General features: G+C 42.6%; 1 protein-coding gene across 5 annotated transcripts in view; it reads right to left on the bottom strand.

Annotated features, from left to right (window-relative positions):
- Nucleotides 1–24,877, bottom strand: part of BIRC6 (baculoviral IAP repeat containing 6) — a 709,573-nt gene that overhangs the window by 93,546 nt on the left and 591,150 nt on the right. For all 5 annotated transcript variants that reach the window (XM_073627731.1, XM_073627734.1, XM_073627732.1 and 2 more), the window contains exon 66: nucleotides 18,436–18,646. In XM_073627731.1, the coding sequence (XP_073483832.1) occupies nucleotides 18,436–18,646 (211 nt within the window). The remainder of the gene's footprint in view (nucleotides 1–18,435; nucleotides 18,647–24,877) is intronic.

Here is a 24,877-nt window from a genome sequence, read left to right on the forward strand (position 1 = left end):
ACAGTGACACTAGGTCACTATCAGAGGAACCTGCGAGATTGCCACGAGCCCCAGTTACTTCCCGTTGAACTGAACCTGCTGAAGGGGCCGACGTTTGAGAAGAAATACAACTAACTTGGTCAGCATTCACTCCAGAGTCAGACCCAGGTAGCCCAATTTCCTGGACAGGGCTAGAGGGGACATTGGGTAGTTCGGACGTCACCCGAACCTTTACAGGAATTATACCCACACAAGGAGACACAGAGCCCCCCGAAGTGGACAAATTCTGTCCCCCTTCTTTGGTACCCCCAAAAGGTTCAATTCGAGGACCCCCTTGACGCTCACAAAGGAGGCCCATGAATTTGGAAAGCAGCGAAGAGTGAGGGCAGACCTACATGCTGAAGGAGTCTTGTCAGTGGATTTGGAGAAGCCTGCTCTAGGCTTACCAGACCAAGATTGCTTGGAACTTCCCGGGGAAGACTTGAGAGATCTGTTTCCTTTATCTGCAGTCCCAGGAGCCCGGAAGAATTTGTTATGGGCTGAGAAGGAAGGTCTCCATCTGCGACGAGGCTGCTTCCTTTTCCTAGATAGAGGCAAGAAGGTACTCTTTCCCCCTTAATGAGGTCATCCAGGGTAGCCCCAAACAGGCGGTCGCCTTGAAAGGGCAGATCAATGAGAGCTTTTTTAGAGGCTTGTTCTGCCGACCAATCTTAAGCCACAGCACACGTCTAATCACCACCGCTGATATAGAAAGCTTGGACAGCAAAGGAGCTGCATCACAAATATACTGTAACTCATGGACCAACTGGTGCGCTAAATCAACATAAGCAGCGGGAACCTGCTCACTACCCAGACCCTGGCGCAAAAGCTTGGCCCATTCAGCTAGGGTCTGCAACACCAGGGCCGAGGCCAAGACTGGAGGCAATGCAGACCCAGCCATAGTAAACATGCTGCGTGCCACAGCCTCCGCTTTCCTGTCAGCTGGGTCCTTAAAGGACGGGGATTCCTCTACTGGGATCATGCTTGCTCTATTCAACCTGGAAACAGGAGGGTCCACCACTGGTGGGGTAGTCCACTTTTTTAAAAGCGATTCTTCAAAGGGGTAGCGTACTGAGAAACATTTGGGGACCACAAAGGGCGATTTTGGTTGTTCCCATTCCTTAAAGGTAAACCTATAAGGCAGATAAGGAAACACCCTTGGTGTGCGAGGTGACTTATGTGTACTAAAGAACACAGTCAGGTCTGTGGCCCTATCAGCCGCATCCCCTATCTTTAGAGTCGCCCACACCACAGTAATAAGTGCGTCCACCAGCGCTTTTTCACTCGCTGCTGAGACTGCAGAGGACTCATCCTCACTATCGGACAGGTCAGGGGGCGAGATATTAAATTCCCCTGGTCGGGCCACATCCCAGGCCGCATCAGGCTCAGAAGCAGATGAGACAGACTGAGCAGGGGAAGGCGGGGGATGCTTCCTACCGGGTTTTTGCCCACATGCTACTTCCACCCGGGATACTAATGACTCAAGGACCGTCATCAGCGCCACCATGGGAAGCTGGGGATCAGAGGGACATGCCACCTCCATGAGGGGATCAGTGGGTGAGATGTGACCCTGAGACTCCATAAAGGAAGAAGACCCTGTAGTACAAAATAACTTTGGCACCACAAAGGGACACTCCAATGACCAGGGTACCTATCAGCAGAGAGAGAGATACACAAGGACCCCCAAAGACTCACCCTACCAAACGAAGGAGCGCTGCAATTCAGACCCAGCAACACCAATGTCGGTGTCCATTTCATATATCCTGGGACAGGAAGAGAAGCATAGGGAGGAAGAGGAAGAGCTCTGTCATCTCCATGAGGTTCTGGTCGTCTCTAGCGTCTCACTAGACTAACGAAAAAATGGCCGTGACATCATCGGCTACACAAACATGGCCGCCAGCTGGAGACCAGCCAGACCAAGAGAAAATGGCCGCCGTGATGTCAGACCACCCAAAAATGGCCACTGTCCGTTTGACATGCTGAAGCATGCTGCCAGGATCCTCACTGTGCCTCCAACATTGCTGCACCCTCTGCAAGGGGACCCCCTTCTAAAAAGGTACTGTACTCCACTAGGCAGGGTGAACATTTAGGGGACACCGCTATGTACCCTGTCCTGGGACCCCCAAACTGCACACACAGCAGGGCATGCACTTAGGGGTCTCTGCTGCACTGGAACCCCCCAATACCGCCAGGGCAGGACACACCACCCAGAAGGGAAATGGCAGGAGAGACCCCCAGGGGTCTCTGCTGCCTGCCCTGGGACTTCCACCAATCCATGGGGGGAGGGGGAAGCCCAGTTTAACCAGGGGACTTTAGGATGGGAGGAGGGATCCTGCAGGCAGGTCCGACCATCCCTGGAGGGTACCCGCATCCACCCCAAACTGCACAAAAGGGGGAAAGAGGGGACTACTTAACGATCCATGGTGCAGGTAACCCTCCAGACAGAACTCCACGCCACCGAAGTGGGGGGCTGTCGGCCAAGGGACCTCTATGACACAGACCAGAGCCCGTTTGTGTGCGACCATGTGAGACGTTTAACTCGCGGGCCAGCTTCCGTCCGTTGAGGCTATGTCGTGGTTGACCTAGCGCGTAGCTGGGAAACCTGGACTCGGGAGACCATTAGATCTAGATTATTCAGCCCGTCATCCAGCCCAGCAGTTGATTGCAGACCCCGGAGGAGAATATGCATGGAAAAAAAGACAACATTTTCTAGGACCAAAAGATGCCAGCAAGGAGCTAGGTCCTTACTCCTGACAAGACAGAAATAAACGGAATACCTAGAGCAGTGAGGGGGGTTATATACTCACTGAGGACAGCCCATGGGTGTAGCCAGGTATTTTTTATTCTGCCTAGTCCTACTCCTGCAGAGGCGATATAACCCAATGGTCAAGATTAAGGAGGCACTGTGTCCGTCGAACGAAAGAGAAAATACTTTTTACTTCTACTTTAAATTGGTGACAGGGGCTCTTTGAAGGAAGACCAGTGACAAACTATTATATAATGCATAGTTAAAACCACAGCCCTAGATTCCTCCACAGCCACAGTTGAAATGCCATTACTACCATGGTGGTTTTGACTTGTATTAGAGGTGAAGAAGATTGTCTGGGAGGGGGAAAAAAAGGAGTAAGCTGTATGATAGGCAAAATAGCTTCACACAAACTTTTTATTGGACTATTTTTTAAAAATGCTCATCATACTAAATGTGTGTGTATATATATATATATATATATATATATATATATATATATATATATATATATATATATATGCAAAAAAAGTATTTAGTCAGCCACCAATTGTGCAAGTTCTCCCACTTAAAAAGATGAGAGGGGCCTGTAATTGTCATCATAGGTATACCTCAACTATAAGAGACAAAATGTGGAAACAAATCTAGACAATCACATTGTTTGATTTTTGAAAGCATTTATTTGCAAATTATGGTGGAAAATAAGTATTTGGTCAATATCAAAAGTTTATCTCAATACTTTGTTATATATCCTTTGTTGGCAATGACAGAGGTCAAATGTTTTGTGTAAGTCTTCACAAGGTTGTCACACACTGTTGCTGGTATGTTGGCCCATTTCCTCCATGCAGATCTCCTTTCAACTCCCTCCAAAGGTTTTCTATGGGGTTGAGATCTGGAGACTGGCTAAGACACTCCAGGACCTTGAAATGCTTCTTACGAAGCCACTCCTTCATTGCCCGGGCGGTGCGTTTGGGATCATTGCCATTCAGAAAGACCCAGCCACGTTTCATCTTCAATGCCCTTGCTGATGGGAGGAGGTTTGCACTCAAAATCTCACGATACATGGCCCCATTCATTCTTTCATGTACACGGATCAGTCCTCTTGTTCCCTTTGCAGAGAAACAGCTCCAAAGCATGATGTTGCCACCCCCATGCTTCACAGTAAATATGGTGTTCTTTAGTTGCAACTCCGCATTCTCTCTCCTCCAAACACGACGAGTTGTATTTCTACCAAACAGTTCTACTTTGGTTTCATCTGACCATATGACATTCTCCCAATCCTCTTCTGGATCATCCAAATGCTCTCTAGCAAACCTCAGATGGGCCGGACATGTACTGGCTTAAGCAGGGGGACACGTCTGGCAACGCAGGATCTGAGTCCCTGGCAACATAGTGTGTTACTGATGGTAGCCTTCGTTACGTTGGTCCAAGCTATCTGCAGGTCATTCACTAGGTCCCCCTGTGTGGTTCTGGGATTTTTGCTCACCGTTCTTGTGATCATTTTGACCCCACGGGGTGAGATCTTGCGTGGAGCCCCAGATTGAGGGAGATTATCAGTGGTCTTGTATGTCTTCCATTTTCTAATTATTGCTCCCACAGTTGATTTCTTCACACCAAGCTGCTTGCCTATTGCAGATTCAGTCTTCCCAGCCTGGTGCAGGTCTACAATTTTGTTTCTGGTGTCCTTTGACAGCTCTTTGGTCTTCACCATAGTGGAGTTTGGAGTGTGACTGTTTGAGGTTGTGGACAGGTGTCTTTTATACTGATAACAAGTTCAAACAGGTGCCATTAATACAGGCAATGAGTGGAGGACAGAGGAGCCTCTTAAAGAAGAAGATACAGGTCTGTGCGTCAGAAATCTTGCTCGTTTGTAGGTGGCCAAATACTTATTTTCTACCATAGTTTGCAAATAAATTCTTTAAAAAAAAAATAAATCAGACAATGTGATTGTCTGGATTTGTTTCCACATTTTGTCTCTTATAGTTGAGGTATACCTATGATGACAATTACAGGCCCCTCTCATCTTTTTAAGTGGGAGAACTTACACAATTGGTGGCTGACTAAATACTTTTTTGCCCCACCGTGTAGATAGATAGAGATAAAAAGATATATATATATATATGTGTAGAGCTTGACAGAAAACTGAAAAATTTCAAATATGTTCCTCCAGGTTAAGAAAGGCTACCTTAAAGTGGTTGTAAACCCTGTTACACCACTTGTTATACCTACCAAAAGGCTTACCTGTAGTTACTGTAAATATCTCCTAAACCTGCACGGGTTAAGGAGACAATTACCATGTATGCTTGCGCCGTCATCGGCACTGAAGATTGATCGTGCCATTGTGGGCTTGTGCTGTGCCCAGCGGCTCCAGCGCACATGCGTGGGAGTGAGGTCGTCGCGACTCCGGTTAATAACAGCGCCGGAGCCCACAACTCCGGAAATAACTCCGGGAAATATGTCGCCGTCAACATTGGTGTACGGGGTCCGCTGCAACAGCTTCGATCCAAGGCAAGTATTTCATAATGAGCTAGTATGCGATGCATACTAGCTCATTATGCCTTTGGCTTGCAGTTTTTTTTTTAATATGGGTTTACAACCACTTTAAACTAATGTGCATTTTCTCAGAGTGAGGCCTTTTGTTTTTTAGATTGTGTATAAGCCTTCTATAGAATATATAAAAATTTCCGTAGACATTCGAAGATCGTCAAGAAATCCTGTAAAAAAACATCTAAACGCTAACTAGAGATTGCGCACAAAAAAAAAAGCAAGACTCAGTATATCTTACAATTTTCAGACTGTTAATGGCAATGAGGTGCTCGGTATCACATACAGCGATTTTGAAACCTGAAGCAAAACCTTTTAGTAAGCAAGTCCCAATTTTTATCTCTTCTATGCAGAAGAGAGTTGGCCTTGAAGTACTTCACAAGTGTGCTGCTGGCAGCATTAAACCCCTTTCACACTAGGGTGATGCAGGCGTTAGCGGTAAAGCGCCACTAGGTTTAGCAGCGCTTTACCGCTGTTATAGCGGCGCTTTTTGCCCGCTAGCGCCCATGTTGCGGTGCTTCGGCAGCACTGCCCATATATTTCAATGGATAGGGCGTTTTGGAAGCGGTGTACATACCGCTCCCGCACCGCCCCAAAGATGCTGTTTGCAGGACTTTTTTTCCCGTCCCGCAAGCGCATCGTTCTAGTGTGAAAGCACTCGGGCTTTTACACTGGAGTGGCTTGAAAGGCGCTTTTCAGGAGTTAAAATGCCTGAAAAGTGCCACAGTGTGAAAGGGGTCTTAAAGGATTCCACCAGCCTTTCCTGATATTCCTACAAAAAATTTATATAGCCACGTGTAGCATCTATTGGAATTTTTACTCTTTAATTTTAACTCCATCACAAAAGTTACAGCAGAGTACCAGTACTACGACAAAATACACGAGCGGGGCCTTCTGATCCCTCATGTATTGAATTGTATTTTAACTGTACTGTTTTTGTCTATTTTGTCAAGCTCTGCACAAACAGTGGGCACTATATAAATCCTCTATAATAATAATAATAATAATACATTAAGCATGAAACAATCTATTGCTTAGTAGATGTCAGACACTTTTTTTGCAGATTAAATTTATTAAGCTCTATAATTTCCAGAAAATCATATTCTGAACATAAAGACAGCCATTTGGAACTTTGGAGAATAAAGTTTGACCTCTTATTTTCAGGAAACCAAAAATTTTTACACTGCATTTTATCATATGAGATAATATGCTAGCTTTATCTTGCTATCCTTGGCATAAAGTAACTAGTTAATGATACACTGGTGCTATATGTCAAAGGTTATGAAGACAATAACCTTGGCATAATCTAAGATAAGCCTGTTTATTAAAGTGGATGTAAAACTGATTCACGAAATTTGAGCTGGGCACATATCTGCAGCGTTTTCTTATCTCTCTCCAAAGCACGGAGTCCCGTAGCTGTCTCTGGCTCCGGAGCGCTGTTATCAGCCTGATAACTTCTCACACATTCTCCCGGGAGATAGAAGTGTGATAGGGAGGTTGCTATAAATAGATTAGCACACAGCTTGCCATCTAAGAGCAGAGCTCTGCGCATTCCTTTCTTCCTCTGCCTATGAGAGGGGGTGTGTGTGCCTTTACTCCAATCAGCTGTCTTGGCTATATGCACAGGCTTCTCTGCAGTGTTAACCAATTAGAGAAAATTCCCTAACACGAAGAGCACTTCCCAAAGGATACAGACAAAGATAGCAGATATACATGTAAAACTTATATAGGGAGATTTGTTTCATCTCTGTGTATCATCTGAGGCTGTTCACTTCACTGGGTATATTTGAGGGTTTACAGTTGTGCTCATAAGTTTACATACCCTGGCAGAATTTATGATTTCTTGGGCATTTTTCAGAGAATATGAATGATAACAAACATTTTTCACTCATGGTTAATGTTTGGCTGAAGCCATTATCAACCAACGGTGTTTACTCTTTTTAAATCATAATGACAACAGAAACTACCTAAATGACCCTGATCAAAAGTTTTACATACCCCAGTTCTTAAAGGAGAAGTATGGGAATGCAAAAATACGTAGTACATGCTACCCTCAAACCTGCATTGCATTTCTTTCCCCAGCCCTTTTGTTTTTGCAGAATAGTCTTCTGAAGAGTGCAGAATCAGCCTTCAACGGTTCTCTCTCAGTTCAAAAGTTTCCAGAGGGTGGATACAGCTTCACAATCCACCCTCTCCTTCACTCCCTCCCTCTGGAGGACATGTGGGTGTAATTGATGAAGAGGTGCACACCCAGGCTGCTATCTAGAACCAGCACGTTCTTCACATGCCTCTGTTTCCATGGCAGCGTGTCCCCAGCTAAAACCCAGAAGCAGAGACAGTGTGATCCAAGTTAATTCCTCATCCTTTCCCTGGCTGTTATCTACAAGCTCTCTGCAAGATTCCAACACCTCTCCCCTGGGCTTTGATGTTCCTTCCTTTGTCCTCTGAATCCCCCCCCCCCCCCACTCAAAGTTCATGTCAGTGTCTCCTCCAGGTGACGGGGGGAGAGGGGATTGTCTCTGAAAACTTATGAACACAGGTAATCTCTCTACACACAGCAATGTTATATCAAATGAGGAGACATGGTGAGGAGCATAGTGACCTGTTCTATGAATGAAACTGTGCTATATGTATAGAGCATACCTGTGTACAGTACATAGGAGAGGGAGACAGAGTCTCCTTTATTGTACATACAAATCTTTCCTCTGTCACTGATGTCACCCCGGCATGTGATGACACTGTATGGTATGTGATCCTGTAATACTCTATTTACAATGAAGGAAACATTACTACTATAGGGGTACTAGGTAATACACCAATTTTGGGGAAGCAAAGCTCTGTAAATGTCTGAAGCTCTGTGATTCAGTATAAAATTACGAGTAGATGTGAATGGAAGGTTTCATTATCGCATATAAAAATCCAAATAGTTAATAAAAATGATTCATTCACAATGATAGCTCTGATTTTTTTTCATTTTACTATACCAGTAATGCATGGAATGCCTGTGTGCTGTCATATACATGTTTATTCTGCTTTACAAATAAATGGTTTTCACTCTGGTAGATAGTGCTGTGTACCTTGGTTACTGACTGAAGTGCTCTTATCTTTGCTGGATTTGTCTGACGATCGGAACAGGCTGCAGAGGAGGTGGGATAAGGGAGGAGGGAAAAGGGAGGGGGGGCAGCTACGCTCTGTGAAGTGAAGTCTCAGGAGCAAGCAGAGCGGACATCAAGCAAAAAATGACAGGAAAGTGGGTGGATCCAGACTCCAGAGCCAGACCATTGTCGGTATTACACTGTATAAAAGTCTGTAGACCCTCCCACAGGTATTTAGCTCGATTTTAACAGAATGGGGGCACTTCTGAGAGGGCTGGGAGGATATATAGATATCAGCAACTCACATAGAATAGATGTAAGAAAAAAAAACCAAAAAACCCATACTTCTATTTTAATACTGTGTATTGCCCCCTTTAACATCAATGACAGCTTTTAGTCTTTTGTGGTATTTGTGTATGAGGCTCTTTATCTTCTCAGATGGTAAAGCTGCCCATTCCTCTTGGCAAAAAGCCTCCAGTTCCTGTAAATTCTTGGGCTGTCTTGCATGAACTGCACGTTTGAGATCTACCCAGAGTGGCTCAATGATACTGAGGTCAGGAGACTGAGATGGCCACTCCAGAACCTTTACTTTCTTCTGCTGTAGCCGACAGGTTGACTTGGCCTTGTGTTTTGGATCATTCCATGTTGGAATGTTCAAGTAGGTCCCATGCGCAGCCCTGGCTGATGAATGCAAATGTTCCTCCAGTATTTTTTTTTTAACATACTGAATTCATCTTGCCAACAATTTTGACCAAATTTCTTGTGTCTTTGTAGCTCACACTCACCCCAAAACATCAGCGATTCACCTCTGTACCTTTCATCATAGGCCTTTTATTGACTCCTCCAAATGTAGCATTTATGGTTGTGGCCAAAAAGCTCAATTTTGGTTTCACCACTCCAAATGACTTTGTGCCAGGTGGTTTGAGGCTTGTCTGTGCTGTCTGGCGTATTGTAAGCGGGATAATTTGTGGCATTCGCATAGTAATGGCTTTTTTTCTGGCAACTCAACCATGCAGCCCATCTTTCTTCAAGTGCCTCCTTATTGTGCATATTGAAACAACCACCCCACATTTTCAGAGAGTCCTGTATTTCACCTGAAGTTTTTTGTGGGTTTTTCTTTGCATTCCGAACAATTTTCCTGGCAGTTGTGGCTGAAATTTTAGTTGGTCTACCTGACAGTGGTTTGGTTTCAACAGAACCCCTCATTTTCCACGTCTTGATTAGAGTTTGAACACCGCTGATTGGCATTCTCAATTACTTGTATATCTTTATATCCCTTTCCTGTTTTACACAGTTCAACTACCTTTTCCCACAGATCCTTTGACAATTATTTTGCTTTCCCCATGACTCAGAATCCAGAAACGTCAGTGCAGCACTGGATGAAAGATGCAAAGGTCTGTCAGGAGTCCAGAAACTCATTGACCTTTTAATAACACAAACACTAATTACAAGCAAACAGATCACAGGTGAGGATGGTTACCTTTAATAGCCATTGAAGCCCCTTTGTGTCAACTTGTGTGCATGTTATCAGGCCAAAATCACCAAGGTATTTAAACTTTTGATCAGGATCATTTGGGTAGTTTCTGTTATTATGATTTAAAAAGAATAAACACAGTTGATTGATAATAAATGGCTTCAGCCAAACACTAACCATGAGTAAAAAGAAATGTTTTTCTGTTATTAAAATGGCCAAGAAATCATAAATTCTGCCAGGGTATGTAAACTTATGAGCACAACTGTACATTCACTTTAATATCCTGTAGTCAACAGGGTTTATACAATAAGGCACCTCAAATAGCAATGGCAGGCAGAATACAGTTATCTATAGCAACCAGGTCTCTGTATTTAGAGCACGGAGTATGAAGTAAATATGTATGGTGAGTGTTTATGAGTAGTCAGGTAAAATAGACGCTCAAGGATCCTGACCTGCAACACTTGCAGACAGCAGTTACGCTATAGTTGAGCAGAAATTTGCATGTTTGCCCTACATGCATTCCATGACATCACAGGCTGCAAAGAGCACTTCTATCACCACACCCTGGTTTCCCAGATTCTTCACAAGTCTCAGTGGAAAAACTCTGTTAGAACAGCAGCAGCCTCCAAAAATCCCTGCTTGAAATATATGGTCCTTTCAGATATTCTAACCTTCTTTGACAAATTAAGGTGATGCACCAGAAACTATTAGTTGCCACAGACAAACTGGCAGGCAAGTCTGTCTTTCAAAAGCACAAGCTCTCGTGCAGATTGGATCAGTTACAGAGATAAGACAAAACATTTATCACTGGCAGAGGTGCTTACAATGATCGGATTTCATTTGTGTAAAGCCTTTATCCTAAAAGGAAGAACTGTTGCTGTAACTGCTTATAAAGTATTAGCTGGAGTTCGGCTTCAATTTGTTAGCATATTTAAATCTGCTAGTACATCTAACACGTGAAATGTTTGACTGTAGCAGGCGGTGGATTGTTTGTCGAAGGGCTGGAGAGCAATACAAAAATGAATGTCTGCAGGTAACAGTGAAGCATGGTGGAGATCGCTTGTAAGTTTGGGGGTCTGCATTTCTGCAAATAGGGTTGGAGATTTAATCAGGATCAATGATGTCCTCAATGCTGAGAAATACAGGTAGATATTTATCCATCATGCCATACCATCAGGGAGGCATATGATTGGCCCCAAATTTTTTCTGCAGCAGGACAATGACACCAAACATACAGTCAATGTCACTGAGAACTATCTTCAGCATAAAGAAGAGCATAGGGTACTGGAAGTGATGGCTTGGCCCCCACACAGACCTCTGATCTCAACATCATTGATTCTGTCTGGGATTACATGAAGAGACAGAAGAAGGAATTAAGGCAGCCTACATCCACAGATCTGTGGTTAGTTCTCCAAGACGTTTGAACAACCTACCTGCCGAGTTCCTTCAAAAACTGTGATCAAGTGTACCTAGAAGAATTGATTCTGAAGGCAAAAGTTGGTCATACCAATTATTGGATTTGATTTTTTCTTTTGTTCATTTACTTTCCATTTTGTTATTAAAAATAAACTATTTACACTTCTATTTCTGAAAGCATTCTTAATTTACAATATTTTATCACACCTGCTTAAAAAACTTTAGCACTGAAATACAAATTATAAATACCTTTTTTGTATTCATGCAAAGGAAGAAATACAAAGAACAGGATACTTTTTAACACAAGTACATGGTACAAAAGACACATCAAGAATAGGAAATATTGGGGTAACATATACTTTAATGCTGCCAGCATTTCTCCCACTATCTGCACTACATCCTCCTACAGCTTTTCTCGCACTGTCTGCAGAAAATTCTGTTGCAGGGCTCCTTTCACTGTACACAATGCACCATTTCACTTTCTGTGCCTATGTACACTGAACTCCAACCTTGATCTTTAAACACAATATCATCTCCACTACCTACAATCTAGTCCCTGTGCTTTGTAAGGTACCTCAAAACTATGATCTAGTCATTTTGCACCCCTTGGTCTTCACAAGGGGCCAGGGGAAAAATGCAAACTTCCAAACATAAAATGCCATACAATTTCAAAAGCATGTAGAAGTCCTGCATATGCTAAACTCTGCCTAACTAAAACCACAAAACCATTCGTCTGGCCAAGTTCCACCCTTTGTTAGAATGCTTATGTGCAGCTGTCCCACAAATTTACACACAGGATAAAAGTAAATGACAGTTCATACGTGACCCTTTGCCCCAGCCCACACAATTCATCTCCCTCCCTGCCCCAATTTTCCATGGTCACCTGTTGCTCCTCTACTTCTTTCAAAAAAATGGCTTTCACTCTGGCTCCTCTATGCCTACTGCTCCACAACCTGCTGCTTTTTTGCCTTCTGAGCACACTTGACCAAAACAATGCATCTAGCTAAAATGCTGCGTGGTCGGGAAATATATATCAATGTGTTTTAATCATTTAAAGACCAAACATTAAACAAACTAAATAAACCTGTTCATAAACGATTACACATCTGTAATGGTTCATGAAAAGGCACAATACATCACAATCAAAACAATGTTGTTCAAAAACAAAGCACACAATAACATGATTATCCAAACCAATCTTTTACTATATTTTTCCATCCCTTAATAACATGCTGGTGGAGCTTTAAAACAGACGAAAGAGATTTACTCTAAGCATAATCATAGAAAATCCTATTCATGTAAAGGGGAAACAAAACCTTAAGTACCAATTCATCTAACTTGAAGAAACTTTTTCAAATGGATGTCAAATGTTAACATGACAAATCAGAGACTACTTGACCCTACCAAAACTATAAAAGGTTAATCTAGCTCTAATTGGACACTATTGGTAAAGCACAGACACACAAAAAAGAAAGATTTTCTATTGGTGGTCAGATCATTAACTGGTTCTTGGAGAGACAAACCTACGGAAACACTTTTCATTTTGCGCCAGTACTGATCTGTTTATAGTAGAGAAAAGCTAATCCTTAAAGTGGAGTTCCACCCACTTTTACAACTCTTCAGCATCCCTCAATAAACTGTGCACTGTAAACAAATTGGATATTTTTAATTTTTTTTTCTCAGCACCTACTGTATATCTGCTGTATTCATTTTTCACTTCCTCCTCCCTGGCCGCGGCCCATCGCATAATTTCCTGTTTGCAATGCCTTCTGGGAAGGGGCGGCAACTTCCTCTGAAACTGCCATTGCTATGGAAACCTGACCTGAAACCTATTACACTGCTTGTGCTGCACTGAGCATGTGCGAGATCTGCAAGGATGAGATCCAGGAAGAAATACAGTCTGGCTTCAGATGCCCACACTTAAGATGGCCACGGCCTGCTGTAAGTTTATAAAATAACAAACTACTGCTATAAACTAACAAAACAGACCTTAGTTTACAGACTAACTTTACTAGAATACATTAAGCTTGTCTATTATAGGGGTATTTTTATTTAAAAAAGTATAATTTCGGCCGGAACACCACTTTAAACTGCAAACGTCACACGAAAATCACAGGTGGTGGGGAACAGTCATTGAAATAAGATGCAGGAGAAAAACATGCTCTATGTCGCAGCCAGTCCAAGAGGAAGTGGTTGTGGCAGAAGTGCGAGTGTCCATTTCAGGATTGCCATTAAAAAACATCCCTTGCCCTTGGGTGGCCAGTGCTCCCATGCTATTAATCCTAAAACCAAAAATGTGTAACTGTAGCTTGAGAAAATTTGAACTAAATTCTCAGGTCCTCTTTAAATTTACAATGAGTGGAGCAGTCCTCGATACTAGAATTATCAACAGTCAAAAAAAAAAAAAATAAAGCCCTAATCTAGAATAAAACAAAACACTATCTAAAATGCATCAATATTGCTCAATATAGCAAATTGGAGCATGCTTGGCTGGGGTTTTTCGCCTTCTTCTGGATCAACTGTGGGTATAGGATTGTGTATATGGGATTGTATTTTTTTTTTTTTTGTATGGTTTTGTGTCTTTTTTCAACCTAACTATGTAACTATGCAAAAAGGGGAAGGAAAACGGTTTGTGATATCATCAATATAACTTATTGCACATATCTAAAAATGAAAACATAAAACTTGTGCAAGGCACGTTGAAAAAAAATAAAATAAACCTTATGCCGCGTACACACGGTCGGACTTTCCGGCATACTTGGTCCGGCGGACCAGAGTGTGCCGGACAATCCGCCCGTGTGTGGGCGGCGGCGGACTTTTCCGGCGGACTTCTTCCCAAAAGCCCGCCGGACCTAGATTTTAAACATGTTTGAAATCTTTCCGTCGGACTCAGTTTCGGGCGGAAAGTCCGCTCGTGTGTGTGCTGGTCCGACGGAAAGCCCGCTCGTGTGTAGGCTGGTCCGACAGACCAAATACGACACGAGGGGATGGTATTGCATCTCGCGCTCGCTGCAATAGGAAAAACAAATCTTCCTATTGCGGCGAGCGCGGGGCATACCAGGCCCTTAGGTCTGGTATGGATTATAAAGGGGAACCCCGCTACGCCGAAAAAACGGCGTGGGGTCCCCCTAAAATCCATACCAGACCCCGATCCGAGCACGCAGCCTGGCCGGTCAGGAAAGGGGGTGGGGACGAGCGAGCGCCCCCCCCCCCCTCCTGAACCGTACCAGGCCGCATGCCCTCAACATGGGGGGTGGGTGCTTTGGGGGAGGGGGGCGCCCTGCGCCCCCCCCCCCAAAGCACCTTGTCCCCATGTTGATGAGGACAAGGGCCTCTTCCCGACAACCCTGGCCGTTGGTTGTCGGGGTCTGCGGGCGGGGGCTTATCGGAATCTGGGAGCCCCCTTTAATAAGGGGGCCCCCAGATCCCGGCCCCCCACCCTATGTAAATGAGTATGGGGTACATGGTACCCCTACCCATTTACCTAGGAAAAAAGTGTAAGTAATAAAACACACTACACAGGTTTTTAAAATATTTTATTAAACAGCTCCGGGGGGGGATCTTCCTCCGGCTTCGGGGGTCTTCTTCCGGCTTCGGGGGTCCCTCCGCTTCATCTTCTCCCGGCGTCCGGTTGGTTCTTCTCCGCTCTCCGGCCTCTTCTCCCGGTGTCGCAGGTCTTCGGCCGGCCCCTCCGCTCTCTTCATGTAGCTCTATTGCGAGCGGAGGTCCGGACTTCTGGGCTTCTTGGCTTCTCTTCTCTTCTCTTCCCCCAGATGTTGACACGACGCTCTCTCCGGCTGGACTGGTCTCTGAGGGCTGCGTTGTGACTTATATAGGCGGAGACCCCGCCCCCATATGATGTCACAGTCCCTGGGCATGCTGGGACTGTGACGTTTTAGGGGGCGTGGTCGACCACGCCCCCTAAAACGTCACAGTCCCAGCATGCCCAAGGACTGTGACATCATATGGGGGCGGGGTCTCCGCCTATATAAGTCACAACGCAGCCCTCAGAGACCAGTCCAGCCAGAGAGAGCGTCGTGTCAACATCTGGGGGAAGAGAAGAGAAGAGAAGCCAAGAAGCCAAGAAGCCAAGAAGCCCAGAAGTCCGGACCTCCGCTCGCAATAGAGCTACATGAAGAGAGCGGAGGGGCCGGCCGAAGACCTGCGACACCGGGAGAAGAGGCCGGAGAGCGGAGAAGAACCAACCGGACGCCGGGAGAAGATGAAGCGGAGGGACCCCCGAAGCCGGAAGAAGACCCCCGAAGCCGGAGGAAGATCCCCCCCCGGAGCTGTTTAATAAAATATTTTAAAAACCTGTGTAGTGTGTTTTATTACTTACACTTTTTTCCTAGGTAAATGGGTAGGGGTACCATGTACCCCATACTCATTTACATAGGGTGGGGGGCCGGGATCTGGGGGCCCCCTTATTAAAGGGGGCTCCCAGATTCCGATAAGCCCCCGCCCGCAGACCCCGACAACCAACGGCCAGGGTTGTCGGGAAGAGGCCCTTGTCCTCATCAACATGGGGACAAGGTGCTTTGGGGGGGGCGCAGGGCGCCCCCCTCCCCCAAAGCACCCACCCCCCATGTTGAGGGCATGCGGCCTGGTACGGTTCAGGAGGGGGGGGGGCGCTCGCTCGTCCCCACCCCCTTTCCTGACCGGCCAGGCTGCGTGCTCGGATCGGGGTCTGGTATGGATTTTAGGGGGACCCCACGCCGTTTTTTCGGCGTAGCGGGGTTCCCCTTTATAATCCATACCAGACCTAAGGGCCTGGTATGCCCCGCGACGGGGCTAGCAAGGTGTCAATCTCGCCGATAAAAGCGGCAAGATTGACATCCTTTTCTAGTCCCGTCGCACCTGAGTCACGTTCAAAATGAACGGACTTGTCCGTGTGTGGGCAAGTCCGTTCATTCTGAAAGTCCGCCGGAACTCCGGCGAAAGTCCGTCGGAAAGACGGGCGGACTTAGCCCGCCGGAAAGTCCCGGCGTGTGTGGGCAAGTCCGTCCGTTTTAAAGTCCGGCGCACCTGGCGGACAAAGTCCGTCGGAAAGTGTGCCGGACCAAGTAGGATAGAAAGTCCGCTCGTGTGTACGCGGCATAACTCATGTAGCATACCAATTCTTAGATCTGGTAGCTGCATTGGTTTTATGCTTTTTTTTTTCACTTGGTGATCCAGCCATTAAAACAACATCATCAGTCTGGGGAGAAAATAGTGTTACACTGGCAGATTTAGTTGGACTTGACTAACAAATTGAAGTTGAACTCCTGCTAACAGTTTATAAGCTGTTACATCAAACTTTTTGTTTCCTTTTAAGGATAAAGGTTTTACATAAATGCATCAAAGCTGCTCATTGTAAGCACCCACCAGTATTAAATGGTTTGTCTCAACCCTTCAACTTCTACTTTAAATGGTCCGCTTGGTCTCAAAGTTAAGTTGAAAAATAACAAACTTACTAACTGGATCACCAGATGAAAACAAAGGAAAAAAGCCTTAAAAAACACATACAGCCACATCTGAGAATTAGTGAGGTGCAATTTAAAATATTTATTTTTGGGTTTAATACCACTTTAACAACTGTAACCCGAACAGTCATCCGACAGCATGGTTCACAGACACAAATGGCTCTGTACTGCGTGATTGCTGTAATGACTAAATCACAAATGTAAAAAAGTTATATCAATAAAACATGAGATCTCTCTGCTTCCTGTCTCAATGGAGAAAGGAGAACATTTATTAGTTTCATGGCATAAGCAACAGCACATTCAGGGTTAAGAGGAATTGCTTGTGGGTTCAGTTTTTAACTCTTTCACCTCCCCTCTACATGGGATCTCTGTCCCTGTCTCTAGTGACCTGTATAGTATCTCCTCTGCTCCCCTTATTCTGCACATGTGAACAGTAAAGCAAAATTAAAATCTTACTTTTTAAAGCACTTTTGACAACCAATTTAATCACCTAGGGCTTGTTCACATGACGCAGCCCTCATGTAGTCCTAAAATGTTTAAACTTTTTAAAGGTAAAAACTAAAGAAAAAAATGTGGTTGTTAAATACAGTAAAGGAAAGCTCTGTCTCAAAAAATTATATAAAGTTCATTGGATTGTGTTATAATGGTCAGTGATCACAGCACTGAAAAATGGCCTGGAAAAGAAGGGGTATATACAGGCTCAACAGCCTGCAAGAATACATAAATCATGATAAAATAGTAATGCCACTAGTCTGAAAATAGTCAATAAAGAAACCCACACACACAATTCCAGAAGTAAGGGCTCAGACGGGTGATAAGACCCATGCTCCAATCTGAGCTGCTTTCTGCTGCGCGTGATTCCCCACAGGAGTTGCGTGCAGGCAGCCCATAGAAGTGGGTGCGAACACGGTCACATGTCAAAATTTGACATGCGGAAAGGAGCAGACGCACGTATCCAAATGCAGACACCATGTGTTTGAACCCGTGCACCTGCATGCATGTCAAAGATAAGCAGGCAGCAAACAGTGGCTCAGATTGGAGGAGGAGTCTGATCACTCACTTGAATGAGCCCTAAAAGTTATAGCCACCCTTTTTACAGTGCACAGTATGCCTGTAGAGCCAGGTGCTCATCATTCATAAAGTAACTTAGGCCAGAGTCTAGGACCCAAAGGATGTCCAAGGGGCCCAGGTACAACCTTCATGCTTCTACAGTTAAGAGTGCAAATGATCAGAGCTGTGCTTTGTAAGAGGTGGGAGGAAACGCCATGCATAAGAAATTAAATAAATGCAAGTGCATTTGCCACTTATAGCAGTGAGGGGACATAATTATTTTCTTAGAATAGATTGTATTTTATTTTAAATGCCAAGGATGAGTCATATGCATAGCAGTCAAACTGTTAATAAAAGCTCATAGCAGCAGCCACAAGCTTGTTTTAGAAGTTAATCTGAAGTCTCCCATCTTTGCTGCAGAAGTGATGTGGTGGCTATAAAGCCACTCAATCGTTTCTATAGACCTTGGTGGTGGCTACTTTAGATGCAAATAGCACTTAGTGTAGTTATCCTTCAATACTATATATCAATGATGAACGCAAAAGATTTTTCCTATACCATAAGCAAGGGCAATCTTGTATAAAATGTATAATTTAATATAGGCATTTTATTAGTAATAAAATTGTGTACCTTAATCTGTTGGTGTATGTGTCTACACAAGTTTTCATTTTTGCCAGTAGGGTGCCTACAGATGCTTGTGACTCTGTCTGTTCCTCCTCCTCTTCTCCATTAGCTCCAGACAGTGGAAGCAGCAGTGGTACCAGTGCTACACATGAAGCGATGGCTCGAAGCAGCTCCAGTAGAGCTCGATACAAAGGCACATGTCTAGCCATATCCAACACTGAAAATTATAATTTCAAAAAAGTACATATTAACACATTTTTGGAATGTTCTTGTCGAAAATTACCTTCAACCACCTAAAAGGTGCAAATTCCACTGACCGCATGCCTACCAGTAGGGAGATGTACTCACAGCCCTCCTGTTTAAAACAGGGCTCTGCTGCACGATAAATCTCAATGATCCTTTCCAGAATGCATTCTCCATATACTCTTATGGTGATGGACAATATTAAAGACTTAAAAATGAAACTACCTTTAAGTCATTTAAAACAAAGGCTAGATGTTTATTTTAACATTTTCACAAGTGGAAGAAAAAAAAAAAATCTAGGACCACAGTTCATGGACTTTATGGGCACACAACACTTATATTAATAAAATACATAATTTTTTATTAATGCACATTGAAAATCATAAAATCAATTAAAACCCAAGAAAAGGCCTTAGCATATTTGCACCTATGTGTCAATAAGGGTGGTGACCCCTATTAGGATATACAATAATGTCTACAAAATACAACTATATATGTATTACATAACGTTTTTAATGTTATTTAAATAAACAATTTTTTAAAATTAAATTTGATTTTCACGGGTGTGCCTATAAAGCCCATTTTAAATAAATGTACAATATTCTTCACAAAACACAACAATCATAAATCCAGCAGAATATCAGTAATTGGGAGTGCCACCATCCCCTTACATGAGGCTTGACATGTTCCGTTTCTTTAGGAGCAGATGGAGAAAAGATAAAGATGCTACAAAAAACGTTGGTTGGGAGAGGAAGCAAAAGTTATGTCACCACAAATACTAGGCAAGCGAGGAGGCTCTGTAGAGCATCAAAATTTAAGAGGATATAATATGAATGGCTACAAGCCTAAATGCAGGTAGAAAGCATCCCCCTTAAGTGGTACAGTCTTCCGTAATACACAACTTGAGGGTATATGCAATAAATTTGTGAGATACGCAAAAGATGCAGCCAAATGTATTAGTGTAGGGGGGACTTGTCGTACATAGGCTCCTGACTAGGCTTCATCCATAAGGCTCCATACAAAATAAGACCTTATGCTTTTCACAAGATCTGGGGACCCCCCACCGCGTCCTACTCATTTTTGTGATTTTCACAATAAGTGCATGTCTAATACATTACTCATTAAATTCATTGGGGCCTTTTAGGACCAACAGACGCAGAGTGCTGAAGTAACACATTGCACCATGTACTGAGACAGTGCACATATGATGGGCATGTTCTGTAGTGCACCACAATATACCGTTAAGAAATACTGTGCATTGTGGTTGAAAGAATTATGCATTTATGTTTTCTGCACCCTTCTGGTGCACAGGCTGCCTTTACTCAGCAGATGTTAAGGTGCAACATAATGCATAGATCTGAATGGGCCCTTACCTCTATCAAGCAGTATTTTTTTTTTTACTCAAAATATATTTTTCAGCAAGCTGTAAAATTTTAGAATATATCACAGAGCTTGTTATGACTAACTGGCAGCATAACTTGAAAACTTTGAACATGCTATATTGGCCAGCAATGGATATATAGGTATCTCACACACATGCCGTTATATTAATTCCACACTAAAACATGGTAAAAGATGGATTTATACTAGAAACCACTAACACAAATTATGATGACCTTTTCAGATATAGCTGCAGCTATGCTAACCCTGCAATGCTTTTTGCTAATACTAGTTATTGCATTACACAATGAAACATTTGTGCCATTATTGATTTTAGTGAATGGAAGTTAGTAATTGTTAGCAGTTTGAATTCTCAAATACCAAGCTGTGACCTTGTGTAAGCTCCTTTTCCCTTTGCCTCAAGCACCACAAATTACAAGTGTTGAAGTGAATACAGCGTGGAAGAAAGTGCCACAGAGCAGCAAAGTTATATGGTTTTATTACATGCTGTTAAATTACACACAGGTAATCAATACCACCAACATAGGCTGCTGTCATTGCATTTTAAAGGATATTCAGTCACCCTAAAAAAAAAGCAGTTTGGTTTCTTATACTGATATACAAAGGAAAAAAACAAAATCAATAAAGAAGGTCACGTAAATAGCTCTATATAATTAACAGCTATATGATTTTGATTTATTTAGTGTAGATGAAATCTTGATGCTTCACGTTAATATATAAAATAATTCTGCAGCAGTAATATGTAACCCTAACATTTCATATTCCTGATATGTCGTTTGTACCGTGTATTTTTATGAAAAAGTATCCTGTTTTCTCGGGAATGTGTGAAAAAAAAAAAAGGGGGATATATAGATATTCATTTCTTATTTAAACTGAATAGGTTGTTTAGCAAGGTGAGTGTTTACAATCACTATAACTAAGCAATGGCAGAGCTACACCAGTGGCCTCTGGCTGTGATCAGCTGCAGGAATACAGAAGAGCCACACAAGACATGATTTTATAAAAAATAAGCAAGGTTTGGGCCATTAAAATCTATGCAAGTGAATGCTAGTATTACTATTACTGAAATTTTCCAACTGCATAGAAAATGTATGTGTGAAGCAAGGCAATGCCTACAGAGTTGACCTAGTGGCAAGCAGGGTTGCCAACCGCCGGTAAATTTACGGGCAGTTTGTAAAAACCAGTGATTTTTTTTTTTTAAATATCAGGGGCTGATCATTTCATGACTAAGGCCTCTTTCACACTTGTGCGACTTCAAAGTCGCACGATTTTACCGCGATTTTGGATCAGTACTACTTTGTACGACTTTGCCACAACTTTGGTATTAACAAATGAAAACATACATGGTGTGAGACTTGTGCTTACAAAATCGTACTGAAATTGTGTCTACATTATTCAGGTACGATTTGCATGCTACTTGAGGGTTTAACATTGAGGTCTATGGAGTACAACTCGCATGGAAGTTGGACCAAAGTAGTGCAGGGACTACTCTGAAGTCGGAGGTAGTCATTGAAAATCATGGAGAATGACTTGTCATACGATTTTGCAGTACAAAATCCGGGGACAAGTCGTATAAGTGTGAAAGGGGCCTTAAGCAAATTACTTTGTTATAGGTATTGTCAGTGTTTTTCATATCATGTTTATACTGTTTAAATATTCACTGTGTTAGTTTTCAATTGGCATTCCGTAATTTCTCAGGTTGCCAGTAAAAAACGTGCTCCGCAAGTAAAAAATGCTGCGGGAGGTTGGCAACTCTGGTGGCAAGCTACGCAGCAGTGGGTCTTACTAGGTTTGAGGAATTATAGATATTTAGTTACCGTTCATGGCAAAATATATGACTAAAAATTGCTAGCCCCACCCCTTGCTCCCTCCTTACAAGATTTAATTGAAACCCTTCTGCCTCTCTCACTCTCTCTCTATATATCTATATATATCTATATCTATATCTATCTCTATCTCTATCTCTATCTCTATATCTATATATATATATATATATATATATATATATACACACACACACATTTCTGCACATGTGGCCTGTAATGTCAATAGCATTATAATTTTTCTATAGCTTTATTTAAGAAAAACTTCTATAGCCTTTAGAAAAACTACCCGTTTTAAACATTTTTAGAATGACAACGTCATCTACTTTCTTTCCGCACAGCTGGGGCATTGTCACTCTGCCGCATGACTTTTGTTTGGCTGTGCAAACACAATAAGTGCCTGCAAACCTAACACACATACAGTATAAACACTCAATGGCCACTTTATTATTAGGTACATCTTGCTAGTATCAGGTTGGACCCCCTTTTGCCTTCAGAACTGCCTTACCTCTTTGTGGCATAGATTCAACAAGGTTTTGGAAACATCCCTTAGAGATTTTGGTCCATATTGGCATGATAGCATTACGCAGTTGTTGCAGATTTGTTGGCAGCACATCCATGATTCAAATCTCCTGTTCCACCACATCCCAAAAGGTGCTCTTTTGGATTGAGATCTGATGGCTGTGGAGGTCATTGGAGTACAGTGAACTCATTGACATGTTCAAGAAACCAGTTTGAGTTAATTTGAGTACTTGAATCTGAAAAGGGCTGGCGACTCGGATGCTCTTGATTAAAAGTCCTTTATTGGATTACATGGGTACAGGCTACGCTGACGCGTTTCGGCCAAGAAGCCTTCGTCAAAGCATACATACTTCACGCTTGAGCAAAATATGATGAGTGTCACCTCCTCTTGATCATCATATTTTGCATAAGCGTGAAGTATTGTGGATACATACCCTCAATACTAGAAAACCGTATGGTTTGAACGACAGGATGGATATAAATCTTTTTTTAACATAATTGCATTTTTCAACATAGTCGCATTGTTTGATACATTTATCGCACCATTTTGAATATGCTTTATTTGTTCATGATATGTTTTTCATATGCCTGCTGCGCTTCTTTCTTTTCTTCATGTATTTTTAATTGTTTTGATTGCTCTGATTAAGATGCACCCACCCTATTTGGAGTGCTTACTCTGTTATAAATATCAGTTTTTAAATCAAACAAGTATGCTTTGATGAAGGCTTCTTAGCCGAAACGTGTCAGCGTAGCCTGTACCCATGTAATCCAATGAAGGACTTTTATTCAAGAGCATCCAAGTCGCCAGCCCTTTTCTGATTCAAGTACTGCATTTTGGGGCCTGAACGTCCTGGCTAGAGCACCGGATCACAGTTCATAGATCATATTGGCAGTGGAGCTGGGGTATCATTTTCCTTCTCCTGAGTTAATTTGAGCTTTGTGACATGGTGCATTACCCTGCTGGAAGTAGCCATCAGAAGATGTGTACACTGTATGGACATGGACATGGTCAGCAATACTCAGGTAGGCCGTGGTCTTTAAACGATAATCGATTGGTACTAAGTGGCCCAAAGCGTACCAAGAATATATCCCCCACACCATTACACCACAACCACCAGCCTGAACCATTGATACAAGGCAGGATGGATACATGCTTTTATGTTTTTTATGCCAAATTCTGACCATACCATCAGAATGTCGCAGCTTAATGAGTCCAAACTCAGAATACAAAGGCACAGTGAGAGATCCCTGAATCAACATAGCTTGTGTTGATATGAGGAACTGCAAGTTTTTTTTTTTGTTCAACTCCCTGAACAAAAAATGTGTATACCCTCCTCCTGCCTTCCCTGCCAGCCAAAGGCCATTTATCCAGTCAGATGCAGCTGAGCTTTAGGAATGTGTTTCATTTTATTATTAACAATATATTCCTCATATTTTTTACAAGTATACAATAGTTTACCTCCCCCTGCAAACTTTTAGGATAGATTAATATATATATATATATATATATATATATATATATATATATAGCCGAACTAAACTTAATGGGCTGTCAAATTGATAATATTGAACAGCGCTAACTCTTTTTTCCAAAAAGCTTAACATTTTGAATACTGCTTAATATGATAAAAGCAATCCAGTTACGCTAAAACAATATAAAGAGGCTAATCCTAACGCACACCGAGGACAATCAATGTTACAAAATTGTATTTATATATTAAAAGGTAGAGAATAGCTGTATTGCTAGGGAAGTCATTATCATTTCCAAGTGTAATAGGGGGCACAGCAAGTGCACTTGCATGAGTAACGCAAAGGTATTGCATCTACAGTACACTATGAAACCACATGCTGAAAGCAAGCTACAATACAAAGACTTCCCATTTCTAATTAAAAGCTTTCAACTCTGCACAGCTGCCACAGACATAAAATAGCTCAGGTAATACATTTCCTGAAGGTCTCAGCTTTCCCCCCACTGTTGCTAAATAATTCAGCACTGCAGGCTTTCCCAGCCTTCTTCAGAGCACCTATCCAAACATACGAATATGGCTGTGTTAGCTTCTGGCTATCATGTCAGTTCTACACGTTTTATGCTCTACTGCATTTTAAGCTCATAAGTCACGACTCTTCGTCACAGGACTTTGCCGATGTATGTCTAAAAGATCTAAGATTGCAGCTCCCTGAGGCTCAGTCAAAGTCTAGTGGCAGCCACATAAAATCTGCCAAGTCCTACTAAGAAAAAAAAAATAACAAACAAACCTGAGTTATAAAGAAAACCATATTAAAAAAAAAAAAAAAAAAAAAAAAAAAAAACATACATACATACATACACACACACACTCACATAAATTGAGTACACCCCTCACATTTTTGTAAATATGTTATTACATCTTTTCATGTCACAACACTGAAGAAATGACATGCTACAATGTAAAGTAGTGAGTGTACAGCTTGCATAACAG

Source organism: Aquarana catesbeiana, linkage group LG04, assembly GCF_042186555.1.
Source record: "Aquarana catesbeiana isolate 2022-GZ linkage group LG04, ASM4218655v1, whole genome shotgun sequence".
In the NCBI taxonomy this organism is placed as follows: Eukaryota; Metazoa; Chordata; class Amphibia; order Anura; family Ranidae; genus Aquarana; species Aquarana catesbeiana.